General features: G+C 36.3%; 4 protein-coding genes across 13 annotated transcripts; 1 reads left to right on the forward strand and 3 right to left on the reverse strand.

Moving 5' to 3' along the window:
* Positions 1-2,745: 2,745 nt before the first annotated feature.
* On the reverse strand, positions 2,746-7,305 carry LOC116030207 (pentatricopeptide repeat-containing protein At5g50280, chloroplastic). Its single transcript, XM_031272383.1, has 4 exons — positions 7,029-7,305; positions 6,838-6,921; positions 4,873-5,633; positions 2,746-4,601 (listed from the first exon to the last, which is right to left on the reverse strand). The coding sequence occupies exons 1-4, from the start codon at positions 7,185-7,187 to the stop codon at positions 3,281-3,283; spliced, it is 2,325 nt and encodes a 774-aa protein (XP_031128243.1). The 5' UTR covers positions 7,188-7,305; the 3' UTR covers positions 2,746-3,280.
* A 2,142-nt stretch (positions 7,306-9,447) lies between these two features.
* Positions 9,448-18,127, reverse strand: LOC116030029 (trafficking protein particle complex subunit 4-like). Of its 8 annotated transcripts, none has more exons than XM_031272122.1 (5): positions 18,005-18,112; positions 11,949-12,061; positions 11,091-11,172; positions 10,816-10,984; positions 9,448-9,939 (listed from the first exon to the last, which is right to left on the reverse strand). In XM_031272122.1, exons 3-5 carry the CDS (start codon positions 11,148-11,150, stop codon positions 9,743-9,745), a joined length of 426 nt encoding a protein of 141 aa, XP_031127982.1. In that variant the 5' UTR covers positions 11,151-11,172; positions 11,949-12,061; positions 18,005-18,112; the 3' UTR covers positions 9,448-9,742. The 8 variants fall into 8 exon arrangements, with proteins under 8 accessions (XP_031127982.1, XP_031127981.1, XP_031127977.1 ...); XM_031272121.1 differs by having other exon boundaries at positions 11,091-11,180; XM_031272117.1 differs by having other exon boundaries at positions 11,091-11,194.
* LOC116030028 lies at positions 14,912-15,949 on the forward strand. Its single transcript, XM_031272115.1, has 2 exons — positions 14,912-15,319; positions 15,553-15,949. The coding sequence occupies exons 1-2, from the start codon at positions 14,914-14,916 to the stop codon at positions 15,588-15,590; spliced, it is 444 nt and encodes a 147-aa protein (XP_031127975.1). The 5' UTR covers positions 14,912-14,913; the 3' UTR covers positions 15,591-15,949.
* Positions 18,128-20,905: 2,778 nt separating the features above from the next.
* Positions 20,906-27,763, reverse strand: LOC116031015 (pentatricopeptide repeat-containing protein At1g05600). Of its 3 annotated transcripts, none has more exons than XM_031273446.1 (3): positions 27,554-27,763; positions 23,933-25,032; positions 20,906-21,225 (listed from the first exon to the last, which is right to left on the reverse strand). In XM_031273446.1, the coding sequence occupies exons 2-3, from the start codon at positions 25,008-25,010 to the stop codon at positions 21,020-21,022; spliced, it is 1,284 nt and encodes a 427-aa protein (XP_031129306.1). In that variant the 5' UTR covers positions 25,011-25,032; positions 27,554-27,763; the 3' UTR covers positions 20,906-21,019. The 3 variants fall into 3 exon arrangements, with proteins under 3 accessions (XP_031129306.1, XP_031129305.1, XP_031129304.1); XM_031273445.1 differs by lacking the exon at positions 20,906-21,225 and adding an exon at positions 25,355-25,538 and having other exon boundaries at positions 23,476-25,032; XM_031273444.1 differs by lacking the exon at positions 20,906-21,225 and having other exon boundaries at positions 23,476-25,032.
* Between the last annotated feature and the right edge of the window lie 113 nt (positions 27,764-27,876).

Below are 27,876 nucleotides of genomic sequence, written 5' to 3' on the forward strand. Positions count from 1 at the left end.
TAGAATACACAGAATGTTTGCCCATAATACACAGGATATTGACACAAAATACACAGAACTCATCCTCCTAACATTCGAATGCACAAACACATCACAACTTGTGTTAATAACATGAATACACTGAATATTTACACAAAATACACAAAACTCATCCTCCTAAATATTCGAATGCACAAACACATCACAACATGTGTTACTAACATGAAATCACAACATGTGTTACTAACATGAATACACATAACGGTTGCCTAGAATACACAGAACGGTTGCCTAGAATACACAGAATGATTGTCTGGAATACACAGAATATTAACATAAATACAGAGACCGGCCGAAACGGGAAACCTGATTTCCAAAAAAACGGACGATTAGCTTACAAGTTACAATGCTCAAAACGACGTCGTTTAGATACGTGGTGCACAATGCTATGTGCACCGTGGTGCACAGTATAATTTGCCTGAAACATACTCTGTATACTTGTAATATTACAGTATAATTTGCCACTAAAATATTGTAAATGGGTTGCAAATGGAATAAATAAAATAAAAAATTAATACAAACTTAAAGAACCAATCTATTGGTCCAACCTATGGGTCAATTAATCCACTACTCCACTATGAAGCTAGTAATTAGAAGTTGCAAACCAATAGGCTAAAGAACTGGCTGATCAAGCTACTCAGTTAGCTAAGCGACTAACGCATGGGCAAGGGTTAGATTGTTGCCCCGTCCAAAAACTAGTCAGCTGGTTATCGACACCAGTCAATTGATCGACTAACTGATAGGTGAGGCCAAATTGACGCCCCACCCAAAAACCAGTCAATTGGCCACTAGCGTTGACTACCCAACCTTGCTTTGCCACTCTTGATGGCAATTCTATCCGCACCCTATGGGTTCCCCGCATCTTCACCCCAATGGGTTTTAAAATACCCGCACGATTTGGGTAATGGGTGCGGAGATAGGGGGAGTTTTGTATACCCGCACGGGTATGGGGCAGGTGCGGGGGAAGTATTCCCGTCCCGCACCTGTACTTATATATATATATATATATATATATATATAATACTTGTGTTATTAGTATTCACTTATTATATAAGTTTATGTATCTTTAATAATAAAAAAATGCATAATGAATTAAACTTTTTTATGGGCTAGTGCCTCGGGGATTCATTATCTTAGTTTTTTGTTTGTGAAAAAGAATAGCACATATAACACAATGAGCAAACACTTAATACAACTTATACTACCGACACAATTTTAGTTTCAATTAAGGACTAACATTATTGGCTCTTATAAAATTTTAGAGTTATGTTCAAAATTACAGAAAAAATTCATGCTATAATTAAATTGTAGTTATAATATTTTTATTTGATTTAAGTGTAATGTTATTGATTAGAGTTGCGGGTTGGGGGGCAATTTATATCGTGGATCAGGGTGCACAATGCATTGTGCACCCCATACCAAAACGATGTCGTTTTGGTTATTTTAATTAATGGTTTATTTTTTTGGAAATCACGTTTCACGTTTCGCGTTTCGACCGGTTTGTGTATTTGTGCTAGTATTTTGTGTATTCTTTGAAGACATTCTGTGTATTGTAGACTACGATTCTGTGTATTCATGTTAGGGGTAGTTGTGACGTGTTTTGTGTATTCGAATGTTAGGAGGATGATTTTTGTGTAGTTGTATCAATATTCTGTGTATTCCCTCAAGTCATTTTGTGTATTCTAAACAAAGATTCTGTATATTCATGTTAGTGGTACTTACATACATGGGTGATGTGTTTGTGTATTTGGTGTTTTCATATTTTTTGTATTCTTTGAAAGCATTATGTGTATTGTAGACTACAATTCCGTGTATTCATGTTAGTGGTACTTAAATATAGGTTGTGACGTGTTTTGTGTATTCCAATGTTATGAAGATGATTTCTGTGTAATTGTGTCAATATTCTATGTATTCACTTAAATCATTCTGTGCATTCTAGACAAGGATTTTGTGTATTATAGACAATGAATTCCCAAGCCATACGCGTTCGCGTCCACTAATATCGTTCGTTTCGAACCACTATGGACCCTGGTCCATGATATAACGATTGCGGGTTGAGTATTACCTGCACCCGCAAAATTTCCGCCGGAGTGAGAATAGGGTAAGAATTTTATTACCCGTGCGGATGCGAGTGCGGAGAGTGGGTTAGGAATGCGTTCGCGGGGTCGGGGATATACCCCGCCCCACCCCATTGCCATCCCTACACCCTTGCCCGTACAAGCAGTCAAGGTTGGGGGCAACTGGCCAACATCTGAGTTCACACCTCACCCTTCAATCTTTACACTTTGCCCCTCCAAATTGTACTTTTCAATCCAATTTAGGCCACAAAACTTTGGTCATAGACTCAAATTATTTAACCAATGTAATTAGCCCATGACTCCCTAACCTAACTACGCTTGGGTTCAGAACCAATAGCTCTAGATATACCATATTTTTTTTAGTGCTAATGACTCAGTTACAATGTAGTATCTGTTCATAAACTACTTTCTCAACCAACTAAAACACAAAGAGACAGCAGCGCCTCCACTGAGGCTCGAATCCACCCCTTCCACATTGGGGTGCACCCGGATGCCACTCGAACCTACAAAGATATACCACTTTTAATAATTGAAAACTACAAATGACATCTTTAATAATGAAGAATAAAGTTTGATTAATAATAAACTCAAGAATCAAAAGTGAAAATGCAATAGCCAAGAAGCAAAATTGGAATTAAGTCCAATCCAAAACAACTCTATTAACCTTTTCTTTTGGCATAGATTACATTGATAACACAAAAATACGTTTAACAAACATGTACATGGAGCGATTAGAGCAGAAATTCTAGCCTTCTAGAGTTCTAGGGACTTCATAATTAATAATTACTCCTATGAACTTGGAACCATATACATGATACTTGGCCACCCTCTTGCCTTTTAGGTTAAGGTGACTAAACACCCATGTGAGAAATGATGTGACCACAAACATAAAGAAGCAAAGAATGAAAAATACTAGGCAAATCTTACAAGAAATCCTTTATCAAGGAATGGCTGCAAGCTAATAGGAGCAATTACATCCAACCACTGCTTGGCTCTTGTCAGCAGTTCCACTTGGAAAGAATTTCAGAACCTCCCCACTCTCCTCGTCAACATGCTGATATTTCTTTTTATAACCCATTAGTAGCATATAAGTAAGAAACAATATATCCATCAAGCGCAACTGAAAAGGGATTACCCCGATAGTGATCGAAGAAGGAAGCCAATCAGAACATTTTCCGTTGATATTGAGCTGTTTGATCAGTTCTTGATCGATTCTTTTTATATTTCCAGAACTCATCTTTTTTCCTTTTCTTCTGCTTCAGTACACCCATGTTGCTTCTAATAATGCCCTTCAAAGCACTCCTATCCTTCCTGTTCTTAAACGAAGCTTTTTCATCCAATATTGCCCGGAGCTTCTGATATAATTTGGCATCAGGAACTTCCCCACTTTGAACCATCTTCTTGTGATAATAAAATGCTCTCTTGAAATCTCGAACACGGATATAGGCATATATCATTGTGGCATAGGTAACCGAATCAGGTTTTAGATTATGTGCTGCCATTTCTTCCAGAAGCTGTGGCAACTTCGATTCTTGCCCTCCCCGTGCATATGCATTCATCAACATATTATATGTCATAACTGTTGGTTGCAACCCAACCTTTCCGAACTCACATATAACATCTCTTGCTTCAACATAGTGACCTTGTTTAGCAAATCCATCGAGAAGAGTATTGAAAGTTACCCTAGTCCCTTGAATTTTATCTTTGATCATCATTTTCCAAATTTCCATTAGTGCTTCTGTGTCACCCGAACGCCGAAATGCATCAAGCAAAGCAGTGTAAGCTTGTATTGAGGGTTTTATTCCTTCCCTTAGCATATTCTTAAAAGCGATATAAGCCTTCTCATGCCATCCACTGACTGAATAAGCATGAATAAGAGCTGCATATGAATGAGAATTTGGTTTTATACCAACCTTTTTCATTCTCAAGAAAGCATCAGCAGCCCGGTCACCCATCTTCTTCTGCCTGCCATATGCACTAATGAGGCATGTATAGGATTTTACATTTGGCTCCAACCCGGTATTTTCCATCTCTTCTAGTAGCTTCTCAACTACATCAGGCTGCATCCTTCTGCTATATGCATCCATTAAAATGTTATAAGTGGCTGACGTGGGTGATATTCCTTTCATCTTCATCTCAGCCAACAGACCCTCAGCTTCTTCAATTTGGTTTGATTTACTATAAGCATCCATTATAGTATTATATACAATAGCATTTGAAGAGATCCCCCTTTTCTCCATTTCAGATTGGATAATTAGGGCTTCCCTCTTAAGCCCCTCATCACAAAATGATTTAACCAAAGCACCTACGGCTTCTAGACTCCACATGGCCCCTTTCTTATTCATTTTCTCAAAGATCTGCCAGGCTTCCTTGGCAGTGCTTCCCATTTTCCTCATTACTGTAATAAGTATGGAACAGGTCACACGATCCGGTTGAACATTATTCATTTGCATCATCTCATAGACTCCCCAGGCATCACTGTACCTATGATTAAAACAAGAGAAAGTCCAACTCAGTTTCTAAGGATCGTCTAACTATAAGTCACTAGGTTAAAATGCCATATGCAAGAAACTGCTCAGCTGAGTGCTGATGTTACTTGCATTCCACAAATGCAAAGTTTTTGTTTAAATAAAATGTAGATAAATTAGTAAATAAAGCAAAAATATCACTAAGAAAACTAAACAAAAAATAATGGGATTTTGCCCAAGTTAACCGCATGATATAGTGCACAGTAGAAATGCAATAGAAATATTACCGACGAGAGCTCAAAAGCCCGGAAATAGCAGCATTATAAATATGAACATTCCTGAAGGGCTTGTGATTAGGCAAGCTTCTGAATAGAAGTATTAACTCGTTGCCCATCCCAGCCCTCCCAAGTATTGGAAACAGAACTGTACATGCCCGAGGCGTAAGGAGTGAAGGCTCATTCAACCTCATCCATTCAAAAAAGTATAGGCAGCCCTTGAGCAGACCCTCTTCTCCCAGAAGCCCCAACACCTCCACGCACTCCTTCTCCCCAATCCTCCCTTCAAACTCCCTTAAAACTTCCCCTAATGTCACATTTTCCGGTAAACTCCTAGCCTTTTCCAGAATTTCACCAACAACTCCCTCAACTTTTGTAATAGGAAGGCCAGTTTGGAGTTTCTCAATTTCATAATCATCATCATCGTCATCGTCGTCATCTTCTTCTTCTTCTTCTTCTTCTTCTCCTCCTCCTACTCCTCCTCCTCCTCCTTTTTCTTCTTTTTCTTTAGTTGAACCAATGCTAGGAGAAAGGTGCCAAGAGGTTTTGCGGTTCTTACTGAGAGAGAACTTGCCATGATGATCCACATCAGGAACTGAGTCAGGATTCTCTACCCGTGTCTTGAAGAAATTCATAATTGGGTCATTTATTTTTGAGGTTAACCTTTCTTCTTCCTCTTCCTCCTCTTCTTCCTCCTTTTCTTCTTCCTCTTCTTCTTCTTTTAGGAGAAAATGAAGAAAAATAGAGGATGTTGAGGAGCCATTCACACATGCCTGCAAACAGTATTTAAAATCATGACAATTCGGAAGATAGCATGAAGAAAGAAGGTGACAAGTGAGGCACATTGGGGTCCTTTTCCACTTGTTCATTTTATAATTGTTTATACAAACAAAACCCAGAGATAAAATGCTCAAAAGTCTGAAAACAAGCACTGAAGCAGTAATACGATAAAGATAAAAACAAAAAAACAGCTACAGGCATACAGCATACAGTGACACAGATCTACAGAAGAGCTTGCAGAAAGTCTAGATTTCAACATGTGATTTTATTTGTAGAAGTGACCTGTAGTGTGTAGAGATTAAGGTTCAGTGCAGACAGCTTTTTGCACATTTATAAGGATACACATGGTAACCTGGTGAGGAATTTTTCTTAGACAAAAAATAGTTGTAGTGTTACCTCTGTGAACTAGCTCAAATCACCTTCATCTTTTTACTCTCATCATATTGGAAATCCTATTCATTGGAATTTTCTTTTTCTACATAATATAAAAGGCAGAGAGATCATTTCTTCACACACTAATCATTTCCATATATTTCCTCAGGTTATAGTTTGGGTATTAGACAGGTAAGAGATGTTTAGCTATAGAGCTTTCCTAACCAGTTTAGTACCTCAAGGTTTCTCCTAGGCTGCCCCTGTTAAGCTCAAAGATTTCATATGGTGCTTAGTCAATGGCAGATTGATGCATAACCCTCAGGCTCACTCAAATATATTATATTTGTTAGCATCAAGCGCTTACCACTATGCCAAAAGCTAAAGCTACTAGCGAAAGCGCAAATTTATTTCCTTATACCGCCATCACATTTTCGAGAGGCAAGGTGTTGGACTTGGCACTTTACCAACCTCTGCCCAACAATCCTCTAGCCACCAATTGGCCCATTACCGGCCTCCGCCTAACCTGGCTCTAGCACCACTAAGTCAAAAGCTATAGCTAGTAGAGAATGCCAACTTTATTTCTTTATACCACCATCACATTTTCGAGAGGCATGTACTCGACTTGGCCCTTTCTTGTTAATCTCAACAATATTCAGTGGCAGTTTTTATGAATTATTATGATGAAACAAGTACATTAGTTCTTCTTTTGAGAGAAGAAAATTATTGGGGAATTTTGCAATATCCACAATCACATAAAGCATTATCTCATAAACAAATATGTCAAAGAGATTTTCAAAGAGAAGTGCCATTCAACAAGAAATGTACCAGAGCATCCCCTCTTTTTCTAGCAGCAGCAATTTCTTCTATCTGCTTCAACTCTAGCATTTTTACTCCAATTTTGTGTTGAAACTACAAAATGAGAAAAATAACCATTTCAGCAAAGACCACACACAAACAGTTGAAACGCATATTGAACTCAACACTCAACACTCAACTAAACACAAGACAAAGAAGACCTTTGCGATTGAAGCTCCGGACATGGGAGAAAACCTTGGCGCTAAAAGTGCGACGCAACTGGCTGAACTAGAGAGCCGCGACCTTTGTTGCTGTCGCCGATGATAGCTTCTGAGAAGAGAAAGGTGTGGGAGTCCATAACCAAGGCCAAGAGCTTCCATTGTTGGTTGTCAAGAAGTGCTTCTCACGCGCCGTCACCACCTACATTTACCCGACGGAGCACCAGCGCTGCCGGACCGGCCCACAATCACAATTGACGATAAGAATTGGCTACACAAAGTCATATCCTGATTTAGTGCAAATTTGTCGAGGAAAAATATGAAATATATAAATATATTGAATGTTTATTTTTAGGGAAAATATAATTTTAGTCGTTCAATTGTTTAATCGTTAGTGATTTTAATCTTTTTTTTATAATGTAAATATACACTTTTGACTCTTCAAAAAGTTACATTTTTAATTTATAGAATAACAAACTCTATTAAATTTTATTTAGTATATAGATATTTTAAAATTTTATTACTTTTATTGAATTTATTCTTTATAAAATTGTCAATTTTGGTATTTCATATGCAAAATAGAGATTTGATAACATTCTTCGCTAAATTGTGACACATCGTCCTTATTTTTTCTACATGACCCTCTATTAAAATCATGTTTTTTATTTTACAAATTAAATATTGAGACTAAACAAAATTATAATGGAAGAAGAAATATTAAAAAGTACTAAAGTATCTATGTACTAAGTAAAATTTTAATAGAGTTTAACGAGATGTTTGGTTCACGGAATAGGCAGGAAATGGCATAGCATTCCCAGTAATAGCCTATTCCGTTGTTTGGTAAACACTTGTATTCCCAGGAACATTGTTCCTAGGAATGAGCTATTACCTTTGCAAGGGTAATAGCTATTACCAGCACCCCCGGTATTAGCTTATAACTGACCTAACATGAATAAGTATTTTATTTTATTTCCACTTTTATCCTTTTTAAAACATTTTTAATAATAATAATAATACTGATAATAATAATAATAATTATTATTATAATACTGATAATATAATAATAATAATAATAGTACTGGTGGTGGTGGTGATAGAAGCTCAAACCCACCCCTCCTATGTGGGGATACAACTGGGTGCCACTAGACCACAAGGCCTTTGGCAGACCACCTAAATCTTATTTGTATGGTTCTAATTTCGATTTGATTCCTAAAGTAATCAATTTTCACTAAAGTACAATTATACATAATTAAACATTAAATTGGTTACCTCTCTTATTTAATGTTACAAGTTTACACCACTCCATTACAAGGGTTTTTTTTTTTTTTTTTCATGTAAAACGATATAAATTTATGACTTTGACAAGCTCCTGTAGAGCATGGAGTAGTTTATAACAGCCCTGATAAAATAGTTAGCCAATCAAGTCATTTGAGTTGTTTGAACGCTATTAATTGTTTGACTTTGTTAAACAATCAAATATAAGCATTTGGTTAATTAACTTTTTGTAACAGCTTATTGCTCTAAAAGGCTAAAATTCAAAAAACTAACTTTTTCAATTAGCTTTTTGAGAAAGGGCTTGTTTGGTTATAAGCGGTTGGAATTTAGCGGTAGCGGATTGTGTTAGCGGTTATCAAATAGCGGATTGTATTAGCGGGTTTGACAAGTGAATTGTATTAGCGGTTTGTAAAAAGATGTTTGGTAAAATTACCTGTTTAGATTAGCGGTTGACATGTAAAATGACCAAAAGGGTATATATATATATATATATATATATATATATATATATATGTATATACATACATAAATATAATAACATAACAATAATAATAACAACAACAATAATAATAATAATGTTAAAAAAAAAAAAAAAAAAGGGGGCGGGCCTCTAAGGCTCCCCTTTTGTAATCTTTTCCCCCTCACTTATCCCACATCGGTGGGATAAGTGAGGAAGGGAGCCTTGAGGCCTCAAGGCTCCTTTTCTTTACAACAATGTTTGCCCAGAGGCAACTAAAAGTTAATTTTTTTTTTATTTTTTATTTTTTATAATTATAAGGGTATTTTGGGGACCAAAATGCTGTAGCAGCGTTTTGCAACTTGGCGGTTTGGAGCGAAACCGCTGCTCCAAACCGCCATTAACCAAACAGCTTTTTAGCGTTTTGACTTCGGTCAAAACACTGAAAATTGGCGGATCCGCCAATAACCAAACATACCCAAAGTCATTTTACATATAATCAACTATCAATTAACAGTTAATTTACCAAATATCTTTCTACAATCAACCAATACTATAAACCTAATCAAACCCATTAACAACTAACAACTATTAGCCAATAGCTATTTACCAAGCACATGATTTTACCATGTTAATTAATTTTGATAGAACAATGCTTTGTAAGCGGCTGTGTCAACATAATGAACAACATTAGAAGTATAAGTACTCTATCTCCGCAACCAATGACAAAATAGAGACAGCTAATGAATTCCAGCCATAGTTTAGTGGCATAAGTCTAAAACTATCAAAAGAAAATCACAAGTTCAATTTTCATACAACGGTAGATAAAAACTCAATTCTGGGACCATGATTTTTCTAAGTTAGAACGAAAACCGTATCGAATTATAGAGTACAAGTAAACTTGTTTACAGTTTCATATACCATAGCCTGCAAAATGTTAGTAAAGAGGAGCCAACTTGTAAACCATATATGAAGCACAGAAAATCTATCTTCCTAATAATGCAACACGATCCTTCTGTACTGCCTGTGCCAAGTTGATGTCGAAGAGTTCACATCGAATTGGCATCTCCATTTCGTAGAAAGGATTCTTCAAAACGTAATCGGTATACAATTCGTAGATATATTTCAAGAGAGGTTCCATATGCAGTGTTCCAGGCTCACAGACCACAAAAATTTTTGTCCCTGTAGTAAAAACAACTCAGAGTACAGCAATTGGCTAGTACTTGCCAAATATACAGCAAAATTGTATGTTCTGTGTCATTTCAACTAAAGCACTTGACAACTTTATGGAGAACATACTAAGACAGAGAACAAACCGCTAAATATGATACAAGAGCATATAATCCATCTTGACCAGTCTACAGCAGATCAACATGATTATGCATAGTTTTCTTTTGTGCAGGAAATTATCGGGAACATTACTTTTGTCAACTTATGAGCTACTCGATAATTGGTATTTTACTGTTCCTTTTTGTCAAAAAGTGGGTACCGTTATACATAAACTATTGTTGCTCAAACTTAAACAGTGAGAAAACATCTCTGTTGAGATATCATTTGCAAAATACATGAGATTTGAAGAAACTTTCTAGCAAAGGTACTCAGAATCATAGGTTGCAGGTTTATGGTTTGCAAGGAGAAGCATTGTTGGATGCACAAAAAGTCCCTTCACAGTGTGAATGCTTCCATCCATCATCTTTTTCTAGATAGATCATTCACATTCCCTTCAGTTAGATATCAAGAGAACACAAATTACAGTTCCGTTATGGTTCACTTTAATCACAATATATGTCATTGTGCGTGCGAGTTTCTTTTTTTTTTTTTTTTTTTTTGCTTATAACATATAATCAAGAAAATCAATACAGATTCATCTATGTATAGCTAGATTTATTTATAAGTTTGTTCGGTATACTATTGTCACTCCTGAAGCATAAAAATAAGTTATACATCATTCCCTTTAAAAATTCCCTTAAAATAAAGAAGGGTATAAGTGCAATAAAACACACAGGAAACGAAAACCCATTGCTAATTTTGTAAACAAAGTGATGAAAAAGAAATTACCAGTGAGAGACTGGAAGCAGTGAAGATCAAAGGTGTCGGCTTGAAGGAGTTCAATGCCTGAGCAACCGATGATTGGAGAGAGTTGCTGAGAGATGGCGTGCATAGAATGCCACAGACTCGCCAACCTCAAGCTATCATTGGTGTCCATTCTTCCAGCTGATCCGTAATCCTAAGGTTTTTCACATCAACATTTGAATGATTGAATCTTTTCCAGAATATTTTTTTTTAGAAAATGAAAGCTGCTAAGTAGAACAAAAATTTGTCAAAATAGTAACCTTGTAGAAAATAAGGCCTCCTGATTTGTTGATGATATAGAGACTGTAAATTGCTGCCATTATAAAAATCTGTTTCTTCTTACTGTAGGACTTCAGAAAGGCATCTGATCAGATCAGGTTCTAGCGATGGTAAGTGGACATTATATTTCAACAATTTGCTTGTTAATGCGGATAGAGGTTATAAAGTTTTTTTTCTTGTTCTATTTTTAAAAAAAAGAAAAGATGTTCTTTCTTAAGATAACCCCTTCCCTTAATTTCTCTTATACTACTATTCTCTTTTATATAAGGCCCCCTTCTTTCCAAAAAAGTTTCCTTTTTATCCTATCCTAGATAATTAACTACTAGTGAGTAGTGACACGCACATTTGTGGATATGTAGATACAATTTATGTAAGGGCTCTCTGGAGAATGGAAAGATAATAAATGCTAAAAAATTTTATGCACACAAGCATCAAGGCATTATAACAAATAAATGCTTAGAGCCCATTTTATGTGTTAGAATTGAGAATGAGTCAGAGGCGACAATAAACAGGGGTACAAGCTATGTCTATGAACAAATTGGGCCATAATGCAAATTAAATCCAACTGATTAGTTAGTTGAACCTATAGCATATAAACCCATATCTTCTTCTCTAATTTTTTAATGTAAGACATACTTTAACACAAGGACATTTTGAATATGGGATATTGTTTTTGAGATAACATGCTATTAGGAATTTAGGATAGCGTCAACCCAAAATTCAGGAAATACATGCGTGCGCAACAATAGGGTGCAAGCCATTTCTATCAAATGTCAGTTCTTACATTCTACAATCCATTTTGTAGTGATGTATAAACACAAGACCATTGATGTACATACCCCGAGAGGCGATATAGGTTCTATATGGGGTCGAGAAAACTCCTTTGCATTGTCACTATGTAAATTACGAATGGGTGAACTGACGATCTTTCATAAGGAAAGTCCAATTACACCTGGATTAGTCATCAGCAGAAGTAACAAAATAATGAAAGCCCAAAGTAAAGATGACACAACGACCCCAACATCAATATAAACTAAATCAAAGAGGGACGAAACTTGAATATTCACTCTCCTTGGAAAGGACGGATGTGAGCTAAAGACTCAACAGTAGAAAGACCTAGATGGATAGTTGTCACTCCCAGGTAATTTATCCATGGTGATGGAAGGAAAGAAAGTGAGGGTTGGAATGGATGAAGCCATGGAGACACACCAAGAGAACTATTGAAACTTCCTAAGACATTTATCCATGTGTATTTGAAATAATTATTAAAATCAATACCACAGAAATGTGAAAACAACCAATTTGATACTTCAGTCCAGAGAATATATGTTTTAAGCCAACATAGAGAACTAAATTCAAATTACCAAGACGAAAAAAAAAACATCAACCATTCAATGTGGAGGGATAAAGCATTAGCAAGCAAATCTGAAAGGTCATTATGAAAATGAGATGAGACTACCATGCATTTTACAATATACTGAAACAGAATCAAGCAAACATTAACAAACAAGTAGGCAAGAGCTACTAATAAAACATCAGCCTTCCAACTTTTACCATACACAGAATATTATCTGTAGTGTCCTCGGGGAAATAGAAGCAGCAATGCAGCATATCTTAAGTGAAAAGTAAATTTTCAAACACACCATATAGCTCTACAATGCGAGACCATTTGACCCTTAATTTGGACCATGTGCAAGGGGAAGGAAGATGAGAGCAAGGATTCAGTTTAATAATCTCATTCTTCATTACTTATCAACATTGACAGTAGCAAATGGTTAGCAAATTTCTGTCTAACACAAACTGTCTTAATACACTTATGGATGCGAGTCCTACTCTCTGATAACCCAACACCTGTGGGATACATGATGGACGCAGCTCATCAATATTTAGACACATTCTAAGGAATTAAATCAAGAGACCCCATCTGGTAGGCCAAAAGTTGAATAACCAGAGTTAGACAACAAAATTTCCTTTGGACTTTGGAGTTGATTAAATTATACATGTATATGTGTATTAAAACAGAGATCGAAAGAAGGGATGAATAAGTATTTTCTTGATGTGACCCCCATCTTTTCCGATGGGTCCTCTCATCAAATATGTGACCACTCTTCCAGTTTGTTAGCTTAGAACTGACAAATTTTTTTATTTAAATAATAATGCTTTAGATGCTATCCATTGTTTTTACTTGAGTAATGAGGCGACACCAATTATAGGTCATTGCCAAGGAGATTCTGATATCAATAAGGAGGTACAGTGGTTAGTTAGCTGTAGCATTTTTATTTAGTTTCACATAATTCTTTTACAATACAATGCCCATATACATACCACATCCCACAACATGCAAGCCTAAGAGCAAAGTTCAAAATTTTAGCTGCATTGAAGCCTTCAGAGTTCAGAGTAAACTAGAGATGCTATTATGTTGGATGACAGAACCTGAGTGTCAACTATTGTAATGGCCTGAATAGAGTAAATCCCATTTAATAGAAGCCCCAATAACATATTTTATCATTTTTATGTCAATTTCAAATATAGCTGAGTCATCATGCAATACTTAGTAATATGTATTTGTTGAAATATTTCATATTTTGGACAGCAGACCAGCAGCCGTTTAGGCAGCAGACCAGCAGCCTTATTTAGTTTGTTATTATGTTAGTGCAATGTTAGGCAGCACCATTTGTCAGTCAACAACATGTTAGGCAGCAGCCTTATTTGGTTTGTTAGGCAGCAGTTTCTTTTAGACTTTTTAGTGCAGAATTGTCTTTCACTCATGTGTATAAATAGAGATGTATTAGTTAGCATGATAAAATAACAGTTTAAGCATTTTTTCTCCCTTCAATTCCTTAACATGGTATCAGAGCCATGTCCTTTGGCCTGATTTTCTTCTTCTTTCTTCGTATGAACAGTAATTTACTGTTCATACGAACTGAAAAATTCAAACACAGCTTCCCAATATAAGTTTTTCATAAATTTGAAGATATAGTGTCATTCTAGAAGCTCAGGATTCTTGTATTTTGTTGGAGTCACTCCAAACTGACTCCAAACTGCAGCTACACACTTTTTCCGGCAAACTTTTTCAGTAAAGTTCTCAGATCGGTCTATCCCTTTGCTGCGACACTATCCTGATTTTCTCACATTTGATTTATCAATATGGCAGATGAGGAAATTATTGATAGTGTCCAAAATACTCCTCTTCCAGTCCAACCTTCTCTCCAAGTTCAACCTAAATCTCTCCAAGTTCAACCTAAAGTCTACGTTCCAAATCTTTCTGGGAGTTTAACTATCACCAGTGAAAGACTCATTGGTTCCCAAAATTATCAAGATTGGGCATCAGCAGTAGAACTATGGTTTATGGGTCAAGGAGTGGTTGACCACCTCACTACTACAGCAGAAGAAATTCAGCATGAAAAGGATATTTGGAAGAGAGTTGATGCTCAACTTTGCAGTCTATTATGGCAATCTCTTGCCCCGGATTTAATCCCCATGTTTAGACCTTTCAGAACCTGTTTTTCTGTATGGAAACAGGCTCAATCTCTTTATACAAACGACATCTCTCGTTTTTATTTCATTGTCAGTGAAATACTAAGTGTCAAGAAGTCAGAAATGTCCATGGAAAAATTTTTGGGGAAAATCCAAGGACTCATGGCTGAATTCAACAAACTCATGCCTATTGGAGGATCACCTGAAGAGCAACTTACTCAACGAGACAAGTTTTTTGTTGTTCTCACACTTGCCAAACTTGAACCAGAATTTGAGCAAGTTCGAAATAGTATACTTGGAGATGGAGCTGTTCCAAATACTAAAGAAATGTTCAAAAGACTTCTTCAAGTCTCCTCCATCCATAGAGGGAACACATCAACCCTTGTCGATCATTCTGCTCTCACTACTCAAAGTTACAATAGAGGAAGAGGTCGAGGAAGCAATCGAGGTGGCCGAGGCGGAGGACGAAATTCTACCCGTTTTTGTGACTTCTGTAACAAACAAGGGCACACTCGTGAGGTTTGCTGGAAACTTCATGGAAAACCAACTATGGTGAATATAGCTCAGTCTGCGAATTCAGATACACAAGTTATCTCAAAGGATGAGTATGCAGAATTCTTGCAATTAAAGGCCGCCAAAACAACCATTTCTCCAGACAGCACCCACATTGCTCTTGCTTCACAATCAAACTCTGTTTGGTTTTTGGACTCCGGGGCCACCGATCACATATCTGGTAATCCCTCGTTTTTCTCCAAAATTGATTTCTCTGATTCTCTTCCATCTGTTACCTTTGGTGATGGATCAAAAGGGAAAGCTAAGGGAATTGGAAAAGTCACTATCCATTCTTTTTCTCTAGAACATGTTCTTTACATTCCCGGTTGTCCTTTCAACTTGATTTCAATCCATCAGCTTACTCACTCTCTTAATTGCCTTGTTACCTTTTCTTCTGATTCCGTGGTTATTCAGGACCGACAAACAAGGGAAATGCTTGGTACGGGACATGAATCACAAGGACTCTACCATCTTTTAGGCTCTACCAATACCAACACAGCTTGCGCCGCTACTGTTTCACCTCTCCTTAGCCATTGTCGCCTTGGGCATCCCAATATTAATAAATTAAAACAACTTGTTCCTGGCTTGTCAGATTTAAAGAACATAGAATGTGAGTCTTGTCAACTTGGGAAACACTCAAGAGCCTCATATCCTAGTAGAGTGAATAGAAGGGCCAGTACACCTTTTTCTTTAGTTCACTCTGATGTTTGGGGACCATGTCGTGTTTCAACCACCTTAGGGTTCTTGTATTTTGTCGTTTTCATTGATGATTTTTCTCGATGCAGTTGGGTCTTTCTAATGAAAAACCGTTTTGAACTATTTGATGTGTTCAAAACATTCTACAATGAAGTCATGAATCAATTTGGAGTTTCTCTCAAAGTTCTACGAAGTGACAATGCCAGAGAATATTTCTCTGACTCTTTTACTTCTTTTTTTTCCACACATGGAATACTTCATGAATCTTCATGTGCTAGGACCCCTCAGCAAAATGGAGTTGCTGAACGGAAGATACGTCATCTTGTTGACACAGCCCGCACTTTGCTCATTCATCACAAGGTTCCTAAAAGATTTTGGGGAGATGCTATACTTCACTCCTGTCACCTCATAAATCGAATTCCATCTTCTGTGTTACAAGGGAAAATTCCTCTTAATCTTTTACTCCCACAGGAACCACTCCACAAACTTCCATTACGAATTTTCGGGTGTACCTGCTTCGTCCATGACTCCACCCCAGGACGAGACAAACTTGATGCCAAGGCCATAAAATGTGTGTTCATTGGGTACTCTCGCCTCCAAAAAGGTTTTAGGTGTTATTGTCCTAAAACACATCGTTTCTATACTTCCTTTGATGTCACATTTTTTGAAACTACACCTTTTTTCTCCTCCACTCCAGTTGATGAATCTGATTTTTTATGGGAACCACTTGAAGCCACAGAAATTCTTCCTGTTCCTAATTTCACAGAGCCTGTGTCTCCCAATATAGCTGAAACAACTGCACCAATGTCAACCATACAAGAAAGACGGAACTCACCTTTCTTGTATACCTACCAGCGGCGCAATCGTCAAGGTTCTCAAGAGGATGAATGCTTGGTTGATTCATGTCCCACACCAGCGTTGCCCACTGATACGGCCCAAAATATCATAACAGATTCTCCCATTGCCAGTCGAGTAGGTAACAGATCTACTCGAAATCCTTATCCTATCTATAATTTCCTTTCACATAAACGTTTGTCTCCATCATATTGTGCCTTCATTACTAGTTTGTCAACTGTTTTTGTTCCAAACAATGTCAAGGAAGCATTAACTCATCCAGGGTGGACTCAGGCAATGGTTGATGAAATGGAAGCACTCCATTCTTCTGGAACTTGGGAGTTAGTACCTTTACCTCCAAATACCTCCAGGTAAATCTGTGGTTGGTTGTAGATGGGTATACATTTACCTTATGTCACTGAGTCATCATGCAATACTTAGTAATATGTATTAACCATAAGGTACACATTTAGTCCAAACTCCAAAGCACCTTTCATAGATGTCAGAGCATTAGCAACAAATCCAAAAGGCTCATATGATCATATCCCATAAACCTTAGACAAACAAGGTAAGGAAAAATACTAAGAGAAAACATGAGGTGAGGAAAATTTTTGCGAACTGACATGAGAGAATCTAAGAGGACGGAAATATTTGCTAATAGACGTACCCATATTGTGTAAATTGATCATTTTACCATCACACTTCATCAATCAAATAATAGTCACTTTTTCCCCTCCAGCCTATCTCATGTCAACAAGAAATTAAGAATGCAAAATCAACTATCAGAACTCACTAGCTAGAAAGGTCTCAAAGAAAGTAAATAAGAAAATTTTCTACATTTGAAGTTAGTTTCGTTTCTCTAGTAGCTGCACCTTGACTTGTATGTAAATAAATAATAAATGAATCAAAATGCAGAATGGGGTAACAACCTTTTATTAATCGAAAGAAGTCAAAATTGATTCATATAGCACAGATCATCACCAACCAATATCCATCTCAGTGCAATAAAATAGTTAAGGTGGCACACAATTACTCGTTAATGGAATCTATAATGAGCAGAGAATTGCAACAAGAAAGCAGTAACAAGCAAGGTCACCCTAACTAAAGCAGCATCACATTCCATAGTTATCCATAAAAACTTAGTGGGTACGGGTAGATAATCAAGACACTTTTCCGAATTTTGATACTTGATATGAAGCTACAGGCAATGAATGGATACACAAAGAGGTGATGTACTTGAAGCTTATATAGTGTTGCAGAGAGGAATCTGAATATCCAAAGGGTACTGTGAAAAATTAATAAAATCACAAGACGAATCAATTAGGGTAATGCAAACCTTTCGCGAGGAACTAAGGATGGAGAAGCAAAGATTTTTGTCAGCGCAAGCCCAGCAGATGCTCAATGCATCAGATATTCTTCGCTTATACGAGTAATTGTTTGCCCTTTATTTTTGCAGTCGAACCTGACAGAAGAATTAAGGGGTGGTTTATTTCATTTTTTTCATTTTCAATTTTCTATTTTTCCATTTTTTTCAGTTTTCCTTTTTCATTTCTCCAATTTTTTATTCTCCATTTTTTCAATTTTTCATTTCTCCAATTTTTAAATTTCAATTTACAAATTCAATTTTTAAATAAAAAATCAATAGCCAAGGACCTTGTGGTCCAGTGGCATCAAACCCTTCCCTCAATACTGACTCTTGTGCTTCTTGTGCTTCAATTGGTTGAGAAAGTAATTATGAACAGATACTGCATTCTAATAGATTTAGTAGTATTCAAAAAAAAATAAAAAATCAATAAATTAATAGTACTTATTTCAATCATTACATAGTTTGGTTACAAAAGAATAGCATCACTGATTACAATTTCCCCATATAGCATTTGCTATGTCTTCTCGAACTTCATGCATAATTGTTGAGACATATCTAATTCTATAGGTTCATTTCGACTACTACTAGGCATTTCCATGTCTTCCCTTTCATATTCGGTAAATAATTGATCCATAGCATCATACATCCGTATAAAATTGTGCATTGCACAACAAGCAAGAGGGATTTGGGCTTGCATCCGTATAAAATTGTGCATTGCACAACAAGCAAGAGGGATTTGGGCTTGCAACCGTATAAAATTGTGCATTGCACAACAAGCAAGAGGGATTTGGGCTTGTCTTCACAACAGGTAACCATGAATGTATTTAAGAATTGGGAACCTCGCTTTTAGTAACCCAAAACACCTCTCTATGACATTACGCAAGGACGAGTGTCAGTAGTTGAATAGAGGTTGCTTATTCCGTATTCGTCCTCGTCCACGGAATTCATTTAAGTGATAGCTCTCCCCACGATAAGGTGCCAAAAACCCAGGAGTATTTGGATAACCGGCATCGACAACATAGTAATAACCTATATAAATTTTATGCACATAATTAATAACCTATTTATAATTTTCAACAAAGTAATTTACTCATTTCTTCTTCTTTTTTTTTTTTTTTTAAAAAAAGAAAGATGAAGAAGAAGAAAACAATATCATACATTGGGAAGACATAGGAAATCCATGTTTAGGTTTTGTTATTGCATCTACAAATATGCAAGAATCATTGACATCATGTCATGTGAACAAACGGCCATGACATTTTGAGTCACCATTGAGCCATTTCGAGTCACCATTGAGCCCTTTCGACCACGATACATCTTATCTTTTGTTTTGATGTTGGTGCCCAAGCTGCCAAAGCTGGTGCCCAAGCTGCCACATATGTTACATCTTTTGCCCAAGCTGCCAAAGCTGGTGCCCAAGCTGCCACATATGTTACATCTTTTGGCTGCCAAAGCTGCCACATGTGTTACATCAAAGCTAGTGCCCAAGCTGCCACATGTGTGACAGCCACATGTGTTACATCTTTTGGCTGCCAAAGCTGCCACATGTGTTACATATTTTGTTTTGATGTTGGTGCCCAAGTTGCCCACCATTGAGTGCCCAGGCAGACTTCAAGTATTGAAAAATGTGTCTTTTGTTACAATGTAGTATTGCTCATAGCAGCCTCCATTGAGGCTCGAACCCACCCCCTCCCATGTGAGGGTGCAATCGGGTGCCACTAAACCACAAGTTTTTGGCATTAAGGGTGTCTTTGGTTGATAATGTTCAAAATTTGTATCAAAGTCATTGTTATTCTTGCAGGTTTTTAGAACACTATGCTATGAATTTTGATTACTCTATTAATTGCAAAACTCATTCTTTAATAAAATAAGGGTTTCATTTCCCTTCCTCATCTTCCCAACTATTAATAATAATTCATATTCCACCATACTTTCACCAAAACTCATTACCATTACCAAACATTTGATACCCATCTATGTGCGAACCAAACACACCCTAAATATGATAAATGGGTTAATTATAACTTATAAGGCATTCAGTATACAATGGAACATGTTCCATACATTGGTCCAAAACAACGCCATTTCTATGAATGATTGTGTTCAACCATCGATTGGACTATCAACTAATCAAGTCCTATTCTCACGACAATTTGATTATATAAGGCAATTCAACAAACACTTTGTGTGTTATTTCATTCAAACTCCCTTTTTCAAAGGTGAGTTAGAAATATGAAAGGTTTGACTATGGTGATTGATATTTTCTGCAAGCGCACATAGTCAATCACAGTATAAATTCTTGGAGTATTCCAGGGTCGATCCCACGAAGAACACAATTAATTGTTGTTTTGAATAACCAATTTTGTTTATAAGAGCAAGACACTAATAACAGAAATTCATGTAATAAAAAAAATATTTATGAGTTTAAAAGTTAAGAAAACTTCTAATTGAGAAAAGACTAGGGATTTGGGTTCACCTATTATATAATTAACTAACCATCCTAAGTACTGATTTGTGTGATTATAGTGATGATTGCTCCATTTATATCCTAATACTCCGTCGAGCTACTAGGTTGTATTCAATTAATTGTGATCATCCGTCGATATCTCACCAACATTAATTGAACCCATTAAACAACAACCAAAACTCACCACAAATACCTAAAGCTATGTCTAGTTTAGGTCAAGTGTGTTTATCTTACGAGGTCCAGGTTCATAATTCACCTGTCAGTTATTCTTATAAACCCTAAAAATGGAAATATGCAATGGCCAATCACACAAACCACAACTAAAATACATAAGATAAATATAATAACAATTCAACTATTTAATTGAAATTGGAAGAATCAACACATGAAGAATAGTCAATTAATTGAATCCTAAGTTAATCGAAATCCATAATTAAAACTTTAGCCACTAATCATAATTAAATGCATAAACTGTTCAAGAAATTTAGCATATCAAAAGAAAATATTAATCTGAAAATTTAATCTAACAAAATAACAAGAGTAAAAGTAGAGACAGAAGAAAGAAATTCAAGCCTAAAGGAACGAGAGCCGCGTCCTAAGCTCGGAAATCTCCTGCGGTGAAGTCTCGAATCTCTTCTCCTCTTCGTTGGAATTTCCTCGCCGATGATCCTATGTCCGTACCATGCTGCTCCTCCTCCTTCCCTCCTTTCTCTTCGTCCGCGTTCTGCCGCACCCAAAACCAAACTTAACCCCCCCCCCCCCCCTTTTTTTTCCCTTTTCTTTCGTGAATTCCAGTGAACCCAATGGAAAAAAAATTAATTTTCCTTCTTTCCCTTTTGTTTGTTGAGTGCTGCGCAGAAACCCTCAAAGACAGCAAGAAAATAAAATAAAACAAAATAAAGTTAAAAGGAAAGAAAACTATAATCTAATGACACAACTTAATAATTAAACCTAATTATTAAATTACTAATTTAAAACTAAACGTATAGAGCTACCAAATAAATTTAATATTATAGTTAAACTAAAACTCCTATTTATATTAATAAAAATGCAACATTAGCCTAATATATTTATTAAAACCAATATAAAGTAGTAACTTATAAATAAATAAGGTATTTATAATAAGATCAACACTAAAATTTAATTTATTAATGCAAAACAATTACTAAAATTACTCTAAAAAATGTCTAGAAATTAAGCTTATCAAACTTCCCCACACTCAAGGTTTTGCTTGTCCCCAAGCAAACTTATGCAATGAAATAAAACTACCAACCGTAACCATGTCAACTAGGCATTCAACTCAAGGGAATTGATGAACACATAATACTTCATGAGAGTTCAAAGTCATATGCACACAAGACAATAGAGAATAGTAGTCCTCACGGTTGTCCACTCAATCCCTCATATATATGTAACTATGTAAGAAGGGTACACACCATCCTCTATTGAGAGTGCACTTGCCATAGGCTTGCTTGTCCACCAAAACTCCACTACCAAAATTATATGAATTGGAGAAACCATTTTGATAGTTTTAACCAGTATGATAAGGTTGGGCAAATTATTATGTGTGGACCACTTTTTTTTTTTTTTTTTTGGTAAATTCACCGGGTCTTTCTCCGTCCGTTTAACAGTCCGGGTTCACTCGTGTTCGCTCCGAGAGGCACGAGAGCTGGCCCAAGGAGAATCGTCACTTGTGTGGATCGAACCCGAGTTCTCTCGAAATTCTTCCCCACAAATAGCTATATGAACCATGAATATAAGGTACATTTTTATTATACTAAAAGTACATTATTTTTGTATTAGAGGTACATTATTTCATAGTATATATAAAATAATGTACTTTTAATACTTAAATAATGTACTCTAAAATAATATACTTTTAGTATATTAAAAATGTACTTTTTATTTATGGTCCGCACAACTATGTGGACCATGGTCCATGCAATGATGATTGGGTAAGGTAGCCTTCCGAAACTAGCTATAAAGTATGATATTGGGGTGTTTAGTAAATAGTTGTTAGCTGATTGAGTTAGTGAGGTTGATTAGTTGATAGCATTAGCTGATTGTAGAAAAATGTTTGGGAAATTAGTTATTAGCTGATAGTTGATTACATGCAAAGTGACTTTCTCAAAAAGATGATCGAAAAAGCTGCTTTGAACAAATTTTTTAATTTTAGCGTTTTGGAACAATAAACTGTTAGAAAAAACTAATTAATCAAGTACTTATATTGGTTGTTTAACCAATTCAAACTGCTAGTAGTGTTTAAATAAGTTAAAATTAAATAATAAACTAACTATGTTACCAAACAGTGCCATTGAATTTTTCAGAATAAAAAAACTACTAATAACTAGAGAATGATAGTTTAAGGGAAAGGCAGAATAGGATTTTAAGAGAACAGATGAGATATTAATTCATAACAGATAAAGGTTGCATGGAATTGAAAGAAGAAATTTGGGGGTAACCCCGGTTAAGATGGCTAAGGATACAAATTTGTAACTATAAGATCACGAGTTTAAATTCTAGAACTCTTGGCTTAAGGCAGTCAGTTACAGGCAACCTAGGCTAGTTTCTCTAAAACTCTTTACCTGTTATGGTCGCAAGGCGGGATTATCCAGTGCACACTCTCGGGGTAGTGGTGCAGGTTTCCCTAAAACCCTTTACCGGCTAGGGTCACAATGGGGGGTTTACTTAGTGCATATCTTCAGATAGTGGTTGCGAGTTTCCCTAAAACCCTTTACCGGCTAGGGTCACAATGCGAGGTTTACCTAGTACCTTCAGATAGTGGTTGCGAGTTTCCTAAAACCCTTTACCGGCTAGGGTCACAAGGCGGGATTTTATTCAATGCACACCCATAGATAATGGTTGCGGATTTCCCTTGTCATCCCCGGGAGAAGACACTTGACTACAGCTTATCAGTTGAGTAAAGTGAAGGACAGTGCATAAAGTAAAGATCAAAGTATGGTATAAAAAGAAAGAACCCTTTAAATAAAGGCATTGTCAAGGCCTTATTAATTTTTCCATTAGTCTATAAAGAACAGGATTTTCAGCAGTGTCATGGCAAATAGAAGCTACTAATGACAGCCAAACTGAAGGTTCTGGTATCTTAGCTTGACTAATCATCTCCTCTAACAACATAATTGCTTTGTGTAAGTCATCTACCAAGCAAAGACCTGGGATAAGAGCATTAAAAGTTTGAACTCTAGGCCAATAGGAATTATTCAACATTTGCTCCATCACCAGACTTGCTTTTGCATACCTACCCTCATGGCATAGCCCATCCACTAAATTCTCATAAGTCTCCCTGTTAGCAACACAACCTACCTGCCTAGATATCTTCTCCAAATACTTGAGGGCTAAATCTGATTTTCTTTCATCACACAAGCCTTTTATAAGAGCATTATACAGAAAAATGCTGGGAGCACAATTGTTACCTGCCATGTCCTGGTCAACAACTTCCACCGCCTCATTGACTCGATGTTCTCTGAATAACGCAGCTACTTTAGCTTCATAAATTTCCACCGATGGTCTAAAGCCCTTATTACACATTTCGCTCAACACTTTGTTACCTTCATCAATCTTGCCTCCATTGTAATAATCAATTGCCATTGCCCTGTAACTCTCAGAACTTGGAATTAAGCCTTTGATTAATGCGTCATTGATCAGTACCTTCAAACTATCTATATCGGCTCCGTCATGGCACTGAGTGAGATCAATATGCTTGCGGTGTCTCTTAGGGGCCTTAAGACCTTTATGCAAGACCTTTGAAAGAATATTAACTGCCTCATCAACACCCCCGTTATCACACAATTCTTCCAAAAGTGTTCGATATATCACAACATCCTCACCACTGCCCTTTTGTGAAACCCTCCAGAACATAGAGTACAATAAATGAATAGCCTCATTGAACCTCTTTTCTTGACATAGTCCGCTCATCAAAATCCTATAACTTCCCTTGTCAGGATAGCAGCTTTGGTAATTCATCTCTTGGAATATATGACAAGCAAGATCAGATCTTTTCATTCGACAAAGGGCACCCATCAGCAAATTCAAGGAAAAAGTCCGAGACTTCACTTCCCAACAGCTTGAATTCTCAAGAAAGAGGTGATATGCAAGATCCAGCTTAGATTCTTCTATTAATATTTCCAACAAGGCATTGAACGATTGAGTCCAATTCACACAATTGAAGCTTGGAAGGCTTTTGAAGAGCAAAACAGCCTCATCAATCAATTTGGCTTTTGCATAGCTTTTAATAGCGCTCACAAAGATCGAGTCATGGCACTGGCACGAATCTTCCTTCATCTGGTTAATAACATGTTTCATCTCAGTCAGCCGACCAGAGCTTCCCAAAAAGTTGATCAAGGTCGCATAAACAGAACCATTATGATGGTATTTTGGATATCGATATTTCGCTTCATTAAATATTTCAAGCGCTCTTAGTGGGTTCTTCTGGTTCTGAATGATCCGTGAGAGTTGTGTTGGTGTTAGAAGCCTTGGCCATCTTATTGTCATGTCAACAACAACAGACACGATTCTGAAACAAGTCAAAAGATACTCCGAGATTAATACTCAGCTATTCTTTAAAATAAGAACTACTCCCTACTGTGAAACATAAATGCAGCAACATTTTCTTTAATTTACAGCAAGCAACAAAGTAATTCAGGGTTCACGGTAGACACCATGTGCAATCCAATTCTAAAACAAGTTTAGGGCAGTGGTTATTTTGTATACGGCTAAAATTCAACTATTCAGAAGAAAAATTCAGTCAGAAATTTTTTCGAACAGTTTATGGGCATTCGTTGTTTAACAGAACACTTTGCACGGATGTATAGAGCAGTGCATCTAACAAACATGACCTCTTCAGCGGGTATCAGAAACTCTGCGTAAATGCTTGTGGAGAAGTAGAAATGCAGAGGGCAATTTTGGATGTGAGGTGATATTCACTTTGTAAAAGAATAATCTTGCAGCCTTGCTGAGAGAGCGAGAGAAACCATCACATATTTTTGTTTCCCAATCAGCTATTCAGATGCTATATAAAATCTTCAAGTAAAAAATTGGTTAATTTAGTTCAAGAATCCAATCAAAGTCATTATAATATTATATTACAAGAAATGATACACATGGTTGAAAAATTGCTAGGCGCTCCTAGGGCGTTAGGGGGCCTTTTTTTTTTCTTTTACTTTTTCGTTTTAATTTTTTTATTTTTTAAAAACTTGATAATTTTAAACTATTTAATATTTTAATAGTTAATACTAAAATATTAAATATTAACCTAAAAAACATCTAAGGTTTGAACGATTTAGGGTTATTTCACGCAAAACAATATCGTTTTGAGCGAAATAACCCATTAAAAAAAACTAACAATAACTATCGGCCGCCTAAACCACTGATTATGGTTATAATCCAGGCAGCCGGCTGGCGCCTAGGCGCGATTTTTACATGGTGAAGGAAGGAAAGAAAGTGAGGGTTGGAGTGTGTTGGAGACACAGAGAGAACTACTGAAACTTCATAAGACATTTATCCATGTGTATTTGAAATAATTATTAAAATCAATACCATAGAAATGTGAAAACAACCAATTTGATACTTCGGTCCAGAGTATATATGTTTTAAGCCAACATAGAGAACTAAATTCAAATTACCAAGACGAGAGAAAATACATCAACCATTCAATGTGGAGGGATAAAGCATTAGCAAGCAAATCTTAAAGGTCATTATGAAAATGAGATGAGACTACCATGCATTTTACAATATACTGAAACAGAATCAAGCAAACATTAACAAACAAGTAGGCTAGCGCTACTAATAAAACATCAGCCTTCCAACTTTTACCATACACAATATTATCTGTAGTGTCCTCGGGGAAATAGAAGCAGCATATCTTAAGTGAAAAGTAAATTTTCAAACACACCATATAGCTCTACAATGCGAGACCATTTGACCCTTAATTTGGACCATGTGCAAGCAGAAGGAAGATGAGAGCAAGGATTCAGTTTAATAATCTCATTCTTCATTACTTATCAACATTGACAGTAGCAAATGGTTAGCTAATTTCTGTCTAACACAAACTGCCTAAATACACTTATGGATGGGAGTCCTACTCTCTAATAACCCAACACCTGTTGGATACATGATGGACGCAGCTCATCAATATTTAGACACATTCTAAGGAATTAAATCGAGAGACCCCCGACCCCATCTGGTAGGCCAAAAGTTGAATAACCAGAGTTAGACAACTAAATTTCCTTTGGATATATGTGGGTATTAAAACAGAGATTTAAAGGAGGGACAAAGTATTTTCTTGATGTGAACCCCATCTTTTCAGATGGGTCTTCTCATCAAATATGTGACCACTCTTCCAGTTTGGGCGTTTGGTTGTAAGGAGGGAGTCAAGAGGGAAAGGAATTGTAATTCCGTGGGAAAAGAATAAGATGGAATTCAAATTACATTGTTCGGTAAGCAGCAATAGAATGGTTGGAAATTGAAAGGAAAGAAGTGAATAAAGACTAATATGTCCTTATATAATAATAATATAATAATAATAAGTAATAAGTAATAACAAAGGCAAAATAGTAATTTACCATGAAATTACAATTCCACAAACTATGGAATACCCTAGGAATTGCAATTCCACGGAATGAATAAGAAAATTTTCTACATTTGAAGTTAATTTCATTTCTCTAGTAGCTGCACCTTGACTTGTATGTAAATAAACAATAAACGAATCAAAATGCAGAATGGGTTACAACCTTTCCTTAATTGAAAGAAGTCAAAATTGATTCATATAGCACAGATCATCACCGACCAATATCCATCTCAGTGCAATAAAATAGTTAAGGTGGCACACAATTACTCGTTAATGGAATCTATAATGAGCAGAGAATTGCAACAAGAAAGCTGTAACAAGCAAGATCACCCTAACCAAAGCCGCATCACATACCATAGTTATCCATAAAAAAAAAAACTTAGTGTTTGCAGAGAGGAATCCGAATATCCAAAGGGTACTGTGAAAAATTAATAAAATCACAAGCCGAATCGATTAGGGTAACGCAAACCTTTCGCGAAGAACTAAGGATGGAGAACCAAAGGTTTTTGTTAGCGCAAGCCCGGCAGCGATGCTCAATGCATCAGATATCCTTCGCTTATACGAGTAATTGTTTGCCCTTTATTTTTGCAGTCGAACCTGACAGAAGAAGCCCAGGCAGACTTCAAGAATTGAAAAATTAAATATGATGAAGGAAAATAAATTTACTTCTCACTCTCAATTTTCTCCACACTCACAAAATTTTGATTTTATATTTGGCAAAAGGGTCAAATAGGTCATGTACCGATTGTTATCTAGCACCATAAACTAAAGGAAAAAGTGTCAAATCAGTCT

Source organism: Ipomoea triloba, chromosome 9 (genome assembly GCF_003576645.1).
Source record: "Ipomoea triloba cultivar NCNSP0323 chromosome 9, ASM357664v1".
Lineage (NCBI taxonomy): Eukaryota > Viridiplantae > Streptophyta > Magnoliopsida > Solanales > Convolvulaceae > Ipomoea > Ipomoea triloba.

Excerpts from the sequence above, each read along its gene's own strand:
- LOC116030207 (XM_031272383.1), bottom strand. The coding sequence starts at position 7,187 with ATGGAAGCTCTTGGCCTTGGTTATGGACTCCCACACCTTTCTCTTCTC. Across the intron at positions 5,634-6,837 it reads GAAAAAGAGGGGATGCTCTG|GCATGTGTGAATGGCTCCTC; the intron begins GTACATTTCTTG and ends TACTGTTTGCAG. Across the intron at positions 4,602-4,872 it reads GGGCTTTTGAGCTCTCGTCG|GTACAGTGATGCCTGGGGAG; the intron begins GTAATATTTCTA and ends TTTTAATCATAG.
- LOC116030029 (XM_031272120.1), bottom strand. The coding sequence starts at position 11,150 with ATGGCAGCAATTTACAGTCTCTATATCATCAACAAATCAGGAGGCCTT. Across the intron at positions 10,985-11,090 it reads GAGGCCTTATTTTCTACAAG|GATTACGGATCAGCTGGAAG; the intron begins GTTACTATTTTG and ends GAAAAACCTTAG. Across the intron at positions 9,940-10,815 it reads CTGCTTCCAGTCTCTCACTG|GGACAAAAATTTTTGTGGTC; the intron begins GTAATTTCTTTT and ends TTTTTACTACAG.
- LOC116030028 (XM_031272115.1), top strand. The coding sequence starts at position 14,914 with ATGTTCAAAAGACTTCTTCAAGTCTCCTCCATCCATAGAGGGAACACA. Across the intron at positions 15,320-15,552 it reads GGCCACCGATCACATATCTG|GACCGACAAACAAGGGAAAT; the intron begins GTAATCCCTCGT and ends GTGGTTATTCAG.
- LOC116031015 (XM_031273444.1), bottom strand. The coding sequence starts at position 25,010 with ATGACAATAAGATGGCCAAGGCTTCTAACACCAACACAACTCTCACGG.